Source organism: Octopus sinensis, linkage group LG28 (genome assembly GCF_006345805.1).
Source record: "Octopus sinensis linkage group LG28, ASM634580v1, whole genome shotgun sequence".
Taxonomy (NCBI): Eukaryota; Metazoa; Mollusca; class Cephalopoda; order Octopoda; family Octopodidae; genus Octopus; species Octopus sinensis.
In genome coordinates this window covers 11,315,536-11,329,423 of record NC_043024.1, presented here as the reverse complement: position 1 = coordinate 11,329,423, position 13,888 = coordinate 11,315,536, and the positions used below count along the sequence as shown (strand labels likewise).

At 41.9% G+C, this 13,888-nt stretch overlaps 1 protein-coding gene across 1 annotated transcript in view; it reads left to right on the top strand.

Annotated features, from left to right (window-relative positions):
• Window positions 1-13,888, top strand: part of LOC115225669 (dynein heavy chain domain-containing protein 1-like) — an 86,263-nt gene that overhangs the window by 57,874 nt on the left and 14,501 nt on the right. The window contains exons 19-20 of the mRNA XM_029796585.2: window positions 9,101-9,318; window positions 12,612-12,759. Coding sequence (XP_029652445.2) covers window positions 9,101-9,318; window positions 12,612-12,759 — 366 coding nt within the window. The remainder of the gene's footprint in view (window positions 1-9,100; window positions 9,319-12,611; window positions 12,760-13,888) is intronic.

Genomic DNA, 13,888 nt, shown 5'->3' with positions numbered 1-13,888 from the left:
TTCATGACCGAAGGGGGTCTTTACCCTTTTATATATACATATATATATATATCAGTGCTTTTCAAACTTTTTGCTGGAGCGGAACCCCAAGGAAACAGTCCACTGGCTCAAGGAACCCCTGTGCAATAATTTAATAGTCTTATGCACACATATCTGCACAGGAGAATTAAAAATTACTGCCGATTCTAGCAGTTTTGTAACTTCTTGCGGAACCCCTGGACTGTACTGGCAAAACCCTGGTTGAAAACCAGTGATATATATATATATATATATATATATATATATATATATAAAGTTAATCCAAACATGAAAACACAAAGAGAAAACACAACAACGCGAGGACGTGGAACAACGCTCAGGAAAGAATGAAAGAAGGAGGGTTTAATGTTTCGAGGGAGCTCTTTGTCAGAAACAAAGTAAAAGGAAAGATCCAAGGAAGGGAAGACAGAGGGAAAAAAATCGCCAACGATACACACGCGGTCACATTTTGAATATATATATATATATATATACATACGATACATATATAATACAAACCCTCATTAAAATATAAATCCAAAACTGAAGAAAACATAAACTTGAGTGAATCAAGGAAAAAAGAAAACAAAAAGAAAAAGAGGAAGAGAAAAGAAGGAAAAACCATCAATTCAACAATAAATGCCTCAGTTGAACGCCTGGCACAAGGTTCAACAGAACGTATGGAAGCAAGCCATGATGGTGATGGTGAGGCTAAGATGTTGGAACAGCCAAGCATCCCCATGGCATCACCTGACACCTTGGTAAGACGAGCTGCTGTCGATGAGGAAGATTGTGGAAAACCACATCAGTTGCAGAGGTGAGAGAAGCATTGACCAAAGAACAGGTATTTTCAGCATGGAAACCAGAAGCGGAATCATACAGCACCCACCCTCCTCTACACAATAAACAGACAAAACAACTATCAAAACAGAAAGCGGATCTCGTATAAAATAAAACATGATACCTTGCTCCTAAAAAGCAAAAATACTGTAAATATTGAAAAAGAAATGCAGCAGTGCTTGTACCACATAAAAAGTACCTGTACGGCTGCCGTTTACAAAGCACCTTGTGGGTGTCGCATAAAAAGTACCCACAATAATAATCCTTTGTACAAGAAGTACCAGGCCTGAGATTTTGTAAGAGGGAGATAGGCAATTACAGACCTTTGGAGATATGCTACGCTTGAGAAGACCCAACAAGCCAAGTGAGACCATAACCCGTGGTGTATGCCAGTGGTGTATAACCAGCTCACTTATGAGTACCCTTCATTTATTGTACAATAAACTTTGCTTGCGAAGACCTGTTGAGGCAAGTGAAATCAAAATCACAATCGCTGACGTGGCCAATGATAGTACTGCCTGATTGGCATTCGTGCCAGTAGAACGTTAAAAGCTCATCCGAGCATGATTGTTGCCAAGGCCATGGATTGGCTCCTGTGCCAGTGGCACATAAAAAGCACTATTGGAGCATGATCATTGTCAGCGTTGCCTTACTGGCACATGAAAAACAACATTTGAGCATGGACTGGCTCCCATGCAGGTAACACATAAAAAACACATTTTCAGAATGGTCATTTCCAGAACCGCCAAACTGGCCCTCATGCCGGTGGCAGATAAAAGCATCCACTACACTCTCGGAGTGGTTGGCGTTTTGAAGGGCATCCAGCTGTAGAAACTTCACCAAATCAGATTGGAGCCTGGTGCAGCCTTTGGCTCACCAGTCCTCAGTCAAACCGTCCAACCCATGCCAGCATGGTAAATGGATTTTAAATGATGATGATGGTGATTGACTCTAGTAGTCAAGTGGTACTTAATTTATTGACCTTGTAAGGATTAAAGGCAAAGATGACCTGAGCAGGATTTGAACTCAGAACATAAAGGCAAATGAAATGTTACTTAGCATTTTGTCCAGCGTCCTAACAATTCTTCCAACTCTCTGCCTAAAACATGGCAAAAATATTCATTGCAAATTTTGGCACAAGGCCACCAATTACATCAATCCCAGTGTTCTACTGGTACTTATTTTATCGACCCTGAAATGATGTAAACAACGTCGACCTCAGAGGAATTTGAACTCAGAACATACAGATGGACAAAATTCTGCTAAGTATTTCATCTGGCGTGCTAACGTTTCTGCCAGCTGAACACCTTAAAACATTGCAAAAATATCCTTTTCTACTCTAGGCACAAGGCCCGAAATTTTGGGGGAGAGGGGGCAGTTGATTAGATCAAACCCAGTATGCAACTGGTACTTAATTTATCAACTCCGAAAGGATGAAAGGCAAAGCCGACCTTGGCAGAATTTGAACTTTGAACATAAAAACAGACGAAAAACTGCTAAGAATTTCGCCCAATGTGCTAATGTTTCTGCCAGTCCACTGCCTTAAATATTCTTTTGTATTCTAGGCACAAGGCCCAAAATTTTGGAGGAAGGGGGCAGTCATTTAGATCAACCCCAGTACACAACTGGTAATTAATTTATCAACCCCAAAACGATGAAAGGCAAAGTCAACCTCGGCAGAATTTGAACTCAGAACGTAACGGCAGACGAAATACCAATTTCTTTACTACCCACAAGGGGCTAAACATAGAGAGGACAAACAAAGACAGACAAACGGATTAAGTCGATTATATCAACCCCAGTGCGTAACTGGTACTTATTTAATCGACCCCGAAAGGATGAAAGGCAAAGTCGACCTCTGCAGAATTTGAACTCAGAACGTAGTGGCATACGAAATACCTATTTCTTTACTACCCACAAGGGGCTAAACACAGAGGGGACAAACAAGGACAGACAAATGGATTAAGTCGATTATATCAACCCCAGTGCATAACTGGTACTTATTTAATCGACCCCGAAAGGATGAAAGGCAAAGTCGACCTCGGCAGAATTTGAACTCAGAATATAGAGACAGACGAAATACTGCTAAGAATTTCGCCCGGGCGTGCTAACGATTCTGCCAGCTCGCTGCCTTCAAACATTGCAAAAAGATTGCTAGGCATTTCATTCCAAAAATAATTATTTTAATTACAATTCTTGAGTACTAAGAGAATTCCAAAACAACCATCTTAATTAAAGCTGATATAGATAGGATATAACTAACACCACCATCTACCCATCCACCCAGCTACCCGACAGGTACACACTTATACAGGTAAGATGAATAATGATTATAACAACAACATCGTCTTCTTACCTGTATCTCACCTGTGCTGTGGAAACTTGGACAAGTTCCAAATAAAAATGGGGTAAGTTTAGATAACATACATACACATACATATAACCATACATTATTATTACTATTATTGCTTGTGGTGGTGGTGGTGGTGGTGGTGATTGTAGTGGTGGTGGTGATGATTGTAGTGGGTGTGGTCATGGTGGTTATGTTGTTGGTGGTGGTACAGGTGGCGGTGTATATATTTCTCCAAGGCAGTGCTCCAGCATGGCTGCAGTCAAGTAACTGAAACAAATAAAAGAATATATATGTGTGTGTGTTTGTGTTTATGTATATATATATATATATATATATGTGTGCGTGTGTGTGTGTGTGTATGTATGTATATATATATATATATACATACATATATATATATATATTTATGTGTGTGTGTGTATATATATATATATATACACACACACTACGGACTCTGCCCTAATTAGATGACTGATGACAGCTCTGCAATTTCTTAACGAACAACTACTCAGATGATTTCTTTCACTTGATCAAATGTTTGTGTTGCACAGAAGCTCGCTCCTTCCATCAAATCGACATTACCTGTACAGGTGCACAGGTGTGCCGCAAGTCAGGTGTCAAAATGATTGCAAAGCAATGTGAAATGAAGTGCTTTGCTCAGGTGTACAATGCACTTCCGGAAACAGGAGGCCCGGGAACACGTGGTGCAGGGGGTTGCATGTGCACCCCTAGAATTTTTGTGGGGTGCAAGTTCAAAATTTGTACCCCTACTTACTTTTCTTAGGTTTAGTAAATAGTGAGTAAAAAGTGATCTATGAAAAGTAGGTAAAAGTTAGATTTCTTCTCAAAGAACAAAAATAGATTTAAAGAAACAATAAGGCGCAGGAGTGGCTGTGTGGTAAGTAGCTTGCTTACCAACCACATGGTTCCAGGTTCAGTCCCACTGCGTGGCACTTTGGGCAAGTATCTTTTACTATAGCCTCAGGCCGACGAAAGCCTTGTGAGTGGATTTAGTAGACGGAAACTGAAAGAAGCCCGTCATATATATGTCTATATATATATATATATATATATGTGTGTGTGTGTGTGTGTATATATGTGTGTGTGTATATATATATATGTATGTGTGTGTTTGTGTGTCTGTGTTTGTCCCCCCAAAATTGCTTGACAACCGATGTTGGTGTGTTCATGTCCCCGTAACTTAGCAGTTCAGCAAAAGAGACTGATAGAATAAGTACTGGGCTTACAAAGAATAAGTCCTGGGGTCGATTTGCTCGACTGAAGGCGGTGTTCCAGCATGGCCGCAATCAAATGACTGAAACAAGTAAAAGAGTAAAGAGTAAGACCTTGTTTGTAAAAATTTTGGGACCTAAGTTTGCACCACCCTAAGCAAATTTTGTTCCTGAGTCAGTACACTTCCCAATCTGGGGATTGAAACCGTGAGCTTGCAATCACAAGTTCTTCACCTCAACCACTAGGTCATGCACCTTCACAACATCTGTGTGTGTGTGAATACTGGATAATGTGAATGAGTGCTCAACACTGCGTTGGTGAATAAAGGTTCTTAATTTGTGTATTAAGTCTACCAATGATCCAGTGGTGATACTGGGCTTTGTGTTTTTTTTTCATAGCTCCTATGGTTACCGAGACAATCTACTATAATAATACTCTTGTGTTTATGAATGAGAAAGGAAGGGGTGAGAGATTAATAAGGAAGGAAAGGTGTTTTTGTGGTTTTGCATCTTTGTTCGCTTAGTTTTGGGGTTTATTATTTGATTTGATTGAATCTTAGTTGGGTTTTTTTATTGGTCAGTTATTTTTAGCATTTTGACAGAAAAAAGTCATTCTAAAATTGTTTTTTAACGTAAGCGTACCCAAACAAGTCGAATGCCTACACAGAGCAGGTTTGAGAGCCACATCATCCAAACTGACCGGGTGAAACCGGGCTTAGCTGCTAGTGTATAATTATAAATTATTGCTCATGGTGGTGGTGGTGGTGGTGATGGTGATGATGGTGATGATGGTAGTGGGAGTGGTCATGGTGGTTATGTTGTTGGTGGTGGTACAGGTGGCGGTATATATATTGCTCCAAGGTAGTGCTCCAGCATGGCTGCAGACAAAATTTCAGTTTCAGTAAAAAATAAAAGCATAAAAATATGTATTGAGCACTCTTCTCTCATTCATTAATATAAAGAAGTGTGTGTGTGTGTGTGTGTGTTTGTGTGTATGTGTTTGTGTGTGAGTGTGTGTATGTGTTTGTGTGTGTTGTGTGTGTGTGTGGTGTGTGGTGTGTTTGTGTGTGTTTGGTGGTATGTGTTTGTGTGTGTGTGTGTATGGTTTGTGTGTGTTTGTGGGTAGGTGTTTGTGGTGTGTGTGTGTGTTGTGTGGTGTGTGTTTGTGTGTATGTGTTGTGGGGTGTGGTGTTATGTTGTTTGTGTGTGTGTGTGTGTTTGGTGTGTGTGTTTGTGTGTTGTGTGTGTGTGTGTTGTGTTTGTGTATGTGTTTGTGTGTGTGTGTGTATGTGTTTGTGTGTTTTGGTGTGTGTTGTGTGTGTGTGTTTTGTTTGTGTGTGGTGTGGGTGTGTTGTGTTTGTGTGTTTGTGTGTATGTGTTGTGTGTGGTGTGTTTGTGTGTGTGTGTGTTTGTGTGTGTGTTTGTGTGTGTGTGTTTGTGTGTGTGTGTGTGTGTTGTGCTGTGAGTGTGTTTTGTGTGTGTGTGTGTGTGTGTGCCTTACAAACACATATCGACATACAAATATATTCGTACACACATAAATACAAATGTGTGTGTGTGTGTTTGTGTGTGTGTGTGTGTGTGTGCATTTGTGCGAAAGCTTCGCTCCTTCTAGATACCAACATCTGAGATTAAGGCAATATTTATTCTCAGAGCTAAACAACATCCTTTCTGCTAAGTTTGGCAAGATAAGACGCTTAGCCGTGGATTAAGTATTGATAGATAAGTGGTCCCAGCTGAAGTTCTCTCACATCACTCAATCATCCACCCCCTACTCGGATTAACTCTTGCTGCTGCTCCTAATCCAGCCATTATCCCACGCACTCTCCTCAATAGGAATTATGGTATAAGATCTCTGAGAAATACTTTGGGAGGCTGTGGGAAAAAATTACTACACCAGACATGTCATCATCATCATCATCATCATTTACCATCTGCTTTCCATGCTAGCATGGGTTGGACAGTTCAACTGGGGTCTGGTAAGCCAGGAGGCTGCACCAGGCCCAGTCTGATCTGACAATGTTTCTACAGCTGGATGCCCTTCCTAGCGCCAACCACTCCACGAGTGTAGTGGGTGCTTTTTACGTGCCAGGGAAGTCTGGCATCGGCCACGATCGGTTGGTGCTTTTTACATGCCACCAGCACGGAAGCCAGCCAAGGCGGCGCTGGCATAGGCGGCATGTATACGAACATGTGTATCGCATATACACACACATATACTCTTTACTCTTTTACTTGTTTCATTCATTTGACTGCGGCCATGCTGGAGCACCGCCTTTAGTCGAGCAACTCGACCCCGGGACTTATTCTTTGTAAGCCCAGTACTTATTCTATCGGTCTGTTTTGCCCAAACCGCTAGGTGACGGGGACATAAACACACCAGCACCGGTTGTCAAGCAATGCTAGGGGGACAAACACAGACACACAGACATACACGCACATATGTATATATATATATATACATATATATGACGGGCTTCTTTCAGTTTCCGTCTACCAAATCCACTCACAAGGCTTTGGTCGGCCCGAGGCTATAGTAGAAGACACTTGCTCAAGGTGCCACGCAGTGGGACTGAACCCGGAACCATGTGGTTGGTAAGCAAGCTACTTACCACACAGCCGTATATATATGTGTGTGTGTGTATACACTGACACACATACTTATGCATGTATACACACATATGTATGTATATACACAGATTTTATCTTTTATGTTTCAGTCGTTAGACTGCGGCCATGCTGGAGCACTGCTTTGAAAAATTTTAGTTGAGCAAATCAACTCAAGTTCTTGTTTTTACTTTAAGTCTAGTACTTATTTTATCAGTCTCTTTTTTCCAAACTGCTAAGCTAAGGTATGCAAACACACAAACAAAAGCACACAGACATATATATATATATATATTTATTTATTTATATATCGTTGCTATTATGTTAAACTGTTGTATGTCCAAATTTGGCCAAATGCAGTTTTTTTAATATTTATTTTTGCTTGCAATAGCCTCTTCTTTTGGTCAAACACTCAATATCTCCAGCAGCTTCAGATGCCAAGGTATCAAAAATTGTCAAAGTGCAGTACAACGGTTTTGCTATGGAATGGTGAAACTATTTTTTCATTTTCTGAAAAAGCAACATTTTGGACTTACTCTTACTCTTTTACTCTTTTACTTGTTTCAGTCATTTGACTGCAGCCATGCTGGAGCACCGCCTTTAGTCGGGCAAATCGACCCCAGGACTTATTCTTTGTAAGCCCAGTACTTATTCTATCGGTCTCTTTTTGCCAAACCGCTAAGTGACGGGGACGTAAGCACACCAGCATCAGTTGTCAAGCAATGCTAGGGGGACAAACACAGACACACAACACACACACATACATATAATATATATATATATATATATATATATATATACATATATATACGACAGGCTTCTTTCAGTTTCTGTCAACCAAATCTATTCACAAGGCTTTGGTCGGCCCGGGGGTATAGCAGAAGACACTTGCCCAAGATGTCACGCAGTGGGACTGAACCCGCAACCATGTGGTTGGTTAGCAAGCTACTTACCACACAGCCACTCCTGCGCCTTAAAACACTTTTACATAATACCAACGATATATATATATATATATATATATATATATATATTTTTTTATATGAACGGTTGAAATGAGGAGTAGATAGACAGCCAACAACGGTGAAGGGTCCTTTCTCTGTGTTTACTTGTCTGTTTTCCATTTTTTCACAGTTTACGTATTTCATGTTATTTGCACTGTCAGTGATGTCCTGTACCCATATATTCATGCGACTCCATTTAATTGAACATTTGTTCAATTAAATGGAGTCGCATGAAACGATCGTACTGCATTACCTCTGGATATCCTTGTTGCTTATTTCGATCATAATCACACGATTTTGAAACTGTATAGATAATACCATACTAAATTCTGCTGCCTTTGACTTAAGTACCATATTCATCTGAATCTAAATTTTAATGAACTATATATATATATATATATATATATCATCATCATCATCATCATCATCATCGTTTAACGTCCATTTTCCATGCTAGCACGGGTTGGACGGTTCGACCGGGGTCTGGGAAGCCAGGGCCTGCTCCAGGCTCCAGTCTGATCTGGCAGTGTTTCTACAGCTGGATGCCCTTCCTAACGCCAACCACTCCACGAGTGTAGTGGGTGCTTTTTATGTGCTACCGGCACCTGGCATTGGCCACGATCGGTTGGTGCTTTTAACGTGCCACCGGCACGGAAGCCAGCCAAGGCGGCACTGGCATCGGCCACATTCGGATGGTGCTTTTTATGTGCCACCGGCTCAGAAGCCAGTCGAAATGGCGCTATATATATATATATTATATATATACGACAGGCTTCTAAGCAACCGGGCCCGATAGTATATATTTATTGTTATCAAGCCACAGCATACATAAATCAAAATTAGGCCCCTAAACCCAGGAGTTCTCCTAGACCCAGGAGGCCCCCAGCCAACTGCACATTTGCCCACACCTTAAAACAGTGCCAGTACTAATCCCTGTACAAAACCACTACTACTACATCCAATAGCACTATGACAACCGACATCACCTTTACCCCTGCTTGTACCCCTTGATGCTCTACCGATCTGTTATGTCTGTTTATCCGCAGGTTGTCTGTATGCCGACCCAGTTCGAGAGGTGAAACGACTGGCCAAAGAGCTGAAGATAGGTCGCTATGTGTACGTGGTCAACTGCTGCGACCAGTTGAACGTGGAATCGCTGCTCCAGTGTGTGGACGACTGCTACAGGAATGGTTACTGGTTGGTCCTAAACAACTACCACATGACCCCAGAAAACATCCACAACGAACTCCTTTCCGTCTTTCAGGTAAAACATCTTTGAGGTTTGAACGAATCTTGAGACAACCCTCCCTACGTGGTTATTTACTCAACCAGCTAAAAACAGCAGTCAAAATACCCTCAGGCCCCGCGCCTTACGGCCTTAGTACAGGAACTGGTAGGCTCGATTGCTATGCTGCACTGGGGCAACGTAAATAGAATTCATTTGCAAGACTAATGTTAATTAATCAAAGAACTTCATTAATTCTCTTTTTTTTTTTACTCTTTTTACTTGTTTCAGTCATTTGACTGCAGCCATGCTGGAGCACCGCCTTTGGTCGAGCGAATCGACCCCAGGACTTATTCTTTGTAAGCCCAGTACTTATTCTATCGGTCTCTTTTGCCGAACCGCTAAGTGACGGGGATATAAACACCCCAGCACCAGGTGTCAAGCAATGCTAGAGGAACAAACACAGACACACAAACATATACACACACATACATATATATATATATATATATATATATATATACGACAGGCTTCTTTCAGTTTCCGTCTACCAAATCCACTCACAAGGCATTGGTCAGCCCGAAGCTATAGTAGAAGACACTTGCCCAAGATGCCACGCAGTGGAACTGAACCCGGAACCATGTGGTTGGTTAGCAAGCTACTTACCTCACAGCCACTCCTGCGCCTAATGTTAATGTTAATTAATCAAAGAACTTCATTAATCGTCTAAAATATATATGAAATTTTGTTCCACCTTTTGGTTAGACGGTTTCACCAGGGCTGGTAAGCTGGAAGGCTGCACCAGGCTCCCGTCTGATTCAGCATGGGGAATTTCAACCGTCTTTCGTGGTCTGCTACCACAACAGCTCCTTTATAGGATCCAATTAGCTCAAGACATCATCAGGAGGAACCACGTCCGGTTTTTTTAATTATCACTGCTTGGCATTTCCCCCTCTGTAATTTGTTGTTGGTTAGTCCTGATTGAGCTGACCTGTGGTTAAAGGGTTCCCAACTCTGGCTACGTTGGAGGAATTTCAACCATGTTTCATGGTCTGCTACCACAACAGCTCCTTTATAGGATCCAATTAGCTCAAGACATCATCAGGAGGAACCACGTCCGGTTTCGGCCCCTACTCCTCTACCGTTTTTATGTGGCGGGGCCACCCCTTTCGGAGGTGTCTTCAGCTCTGGTGTTGGGTGCATGTCTTCTTTCTTCTGTTCCCTGGCCTCTTCGATGCATCGTCAGCGAGTGTCAACCGGTGACTGACTATCTTGTCAAATTTCTCCCTTTAAATACCTGCCGCATAGGCTCCAGCAGGCAGCCCCAGCAAGTTGTCATGTGACACTGTCTCACCTACTGCTGGATGCCCTTCCACATATATATCGTTAGTATTATGTAAAAGTGTTTTAAGTCCAAAAGTGTTTTAAGCCAACCACTCTGAGAGTGTAATGGGTGCTTTTATGTGCCATTTGTATGACACAGTACTTATTTTTTGTTAAGCCTTCATTCTTATTCTCTTGGTCTCTTTTGCTGAACCGCTAAGTTATAGGCCTATAAACATATGAACACTAGTTGTCAAGCAGTGGCAAGGGACAAACACACACACCCACCCACATGTATATATATACTCTTTTACTTGTTTCAGTCATTTGACTGCGGCCATGCTGGAGCACCGCCTTTAGTCGAGCAAATCGACCCCGGGATGTATTCTTTGTAAGCCCAGTACTTATTCTATCGGTCTCTTTTGCCGAACTGCTAAGTGACGGGGACGTAAACACACCAGCATCGGTTGTCAAGCAATGCTAGGGGGACAAACACAGACACACAAACATATACATACATATATATATATATACATATATACGACAGGCTTCTTTCAGTTTCCGTCTACCAAATCCACTCACAAGGCATTGGTCGGCCTGAGGCTATAGTAGAAGACACTTGCCCAATATGCCACGCAGTGGGACTGAACCTGGAACCATGTGGTTGGTAAGCAAGCTACTTACCACACAGCCACTCATATATATATATACACATGCATACACATATATGAGGGGTTTCTTTCAGAGGAATTACAACCGTGTTTCATGGTCTGCTACCACAACAGCTCCTTTATAGGATCCAATTAGCTCAAGACATCATCAGGTGGAACCACGTCCGGTTTCGGCCCCTACTCCTCTACCGTTTTTATGTGGCGGGGCCACCCCTTTCGGAGGTGTCTTCAGCTCTGGTGTTGGGTGCATGTCTTCTTTCTTCTGTTCCCTGGCCTCTTCGATGCATCGTCAGCGAGTGTCAACCAGTGACTGACTGTCTTGTCAAATTTCTCCCTTTAAATACCTGCCGTATAGGCTCCAGCCACTCACAAGGCTTTGGTCAGCCCAAGTTGCCACACAGTGGGACCGAACCCAGAACTACGTGGTTAGGAAATAAACTTCTTACCACACAGCCAGGCCTAAAATTTAAAATTTCTAATCCATAATTCACCAATGTAAAACAAAAGAGCATAAAAATTAGCATCCCCCATTGCTTGTAACCTGATCTGGCAACCCTGGATGTGGTGAGTGCAACACCCATGGAGAGGTTCTCTCGTTGCACTCTATGTTTGTTAACATTTCACAGATCTTGTATTGACTGCCATCAGATCCACAAAGGGATGTAAAATTTAATCTGGACAGAAAAACAAATCTCCCTTGAATAGGGAAGCAGTCCCTCTCTAAGTTCATATTTGTTAATATTCACCCTATAGAGACACAATGGCCCAGTGGTTAGGGCAGCGGACTCGCGGTTGGAGGATCGCAGTTTCGATTCCCAGACCAGGCGTTGTGTACTCTTTCGCCCCAACTTTCTCTCATTCTTTCTTCCTGTTTCTTGGGTAACGCTGCGATGGCCTGGCATCCCGTCCAGCTGGGGGGAACACATATGCCATAGAAACCGGGTCCATGAGCCTGGCTAGGTTTTAAAAGGGCGCATTTGGACACGCAATGGATCAGTGGTTAGGGCAGTGGACTCGCTGTCGCAGGATTGCAGTTTCAATTCCCATACCAAGCGTTGTGTGTGTTTATTGAGCTAAAACACCTAAAAGCTCCACGAGGCTCTGGCAGGGGGTGGTGGCGACCCCTGTTGTACTCTTTCAACCCAACTTTTTCTCATTCTTTCTTCCTTTTTCTTTGGTAATGTTGCGATGGACTGGCGTCCCGTCCAGCTGGGGGGAACACATACGCCATAGAAACCAGGAAAGTGGGGCCCATGAGCCTGGCTAGGATTGAAAAGGGAGCACAAATATATTGACCCTATAACCAACGCTATCCCCATTTCTGGTTAATTTTTGCAGCTGATTCTGACCACGTATAAAAAGCAAAAAGAAGATTCCACAGTGACGCCACTACAGACTGATTATCTGAGTGGTGAGGAGGATAGAGGGGAAAATTTTCGACTGTGGGTCACCTACACCCTCCACCAGGGACACCAAGTACCTCCAGGTAAGTTTATCGTTCGTTAGCTACAGTGTTAAATCACCTGAGTTGAGTCAGTGATGGAGGAGAGTGAAGGTAATAATGGGAATGGTGAAGTGGATATTCTGCTTCCCATGTAGCAATATATATACATGTTTGTGTGTGTGTGTATGCAAACACACACATACATATATATATATCGAAATCGATCAACATCAATGGAAATTGCAGCTGTGATACCAGTGCCAGTGGTACGTAAGAGAACCATCCGAACATGGCCATTGCCAGAGCCGCCCTGACTGACCTCATGCCGGTGGCACGTAAAAAGCACCCACTACATACATGGAGTGGTTGGCGTTAGGAAGGGCATCCAGCTGTAGAAACTCTGCCAGATCAGATTGGAGCCTCGTGCAGCCATCTGGCTTCCCAGACCCCAGTTGAACCGTCCAACCCATGCTAGCATGGAAAGCGGACGCTAAACGATGATGATGATGATGATGATGATATATATATATATAACAAAGTGGAGTTGTAAGGTACCGCACAATTGGAATTATATATGAAAGAAGGTTTGAAAATGCAATTTTAAGAGATGTTTATTTACTTTTTTAGAAAAAGATTGTCAAAAGTAACATGTAAAAGTTTGGTTGTGTTAGGTACTGGTTGGAGAGTATGTACAGAAATGGAGAGTCTTTTACGATAACATGGTGAATCAGGTCAGTTAAAACTACCCTCTACTAAAATGTAAACTTTTTTGAACTTATAATATTCTGTGTATATATATACAGATACAATACCAATATTCCTCTGAACTTTTTAATAATTCTTTCTGGAAAATGTCTTTAACATTTTCTTAAGAATGTATGTATATATTGTAATCTTTTGTGCCCAATATTTTAATGAACTTGTTAAACTTTTTTTATATTTTCCCAAGATTTTCCCTTGTAAACATGTTCTTATTATCAAAGAATGTATATGTATATTGTAGTATTTTGTGACAACCAGTACCTAACACACATGTATCGTGATTTCTGGGTTATTTCTCTTCATCAGCACAGAATAACTGTTCAGCTAGAGGTGGCGCTGCCAAATTCCCGTTTGAAATATATAGTTTTCAAAGTGACAACTAGTCACTGATCTATAAATTAGAAAATTA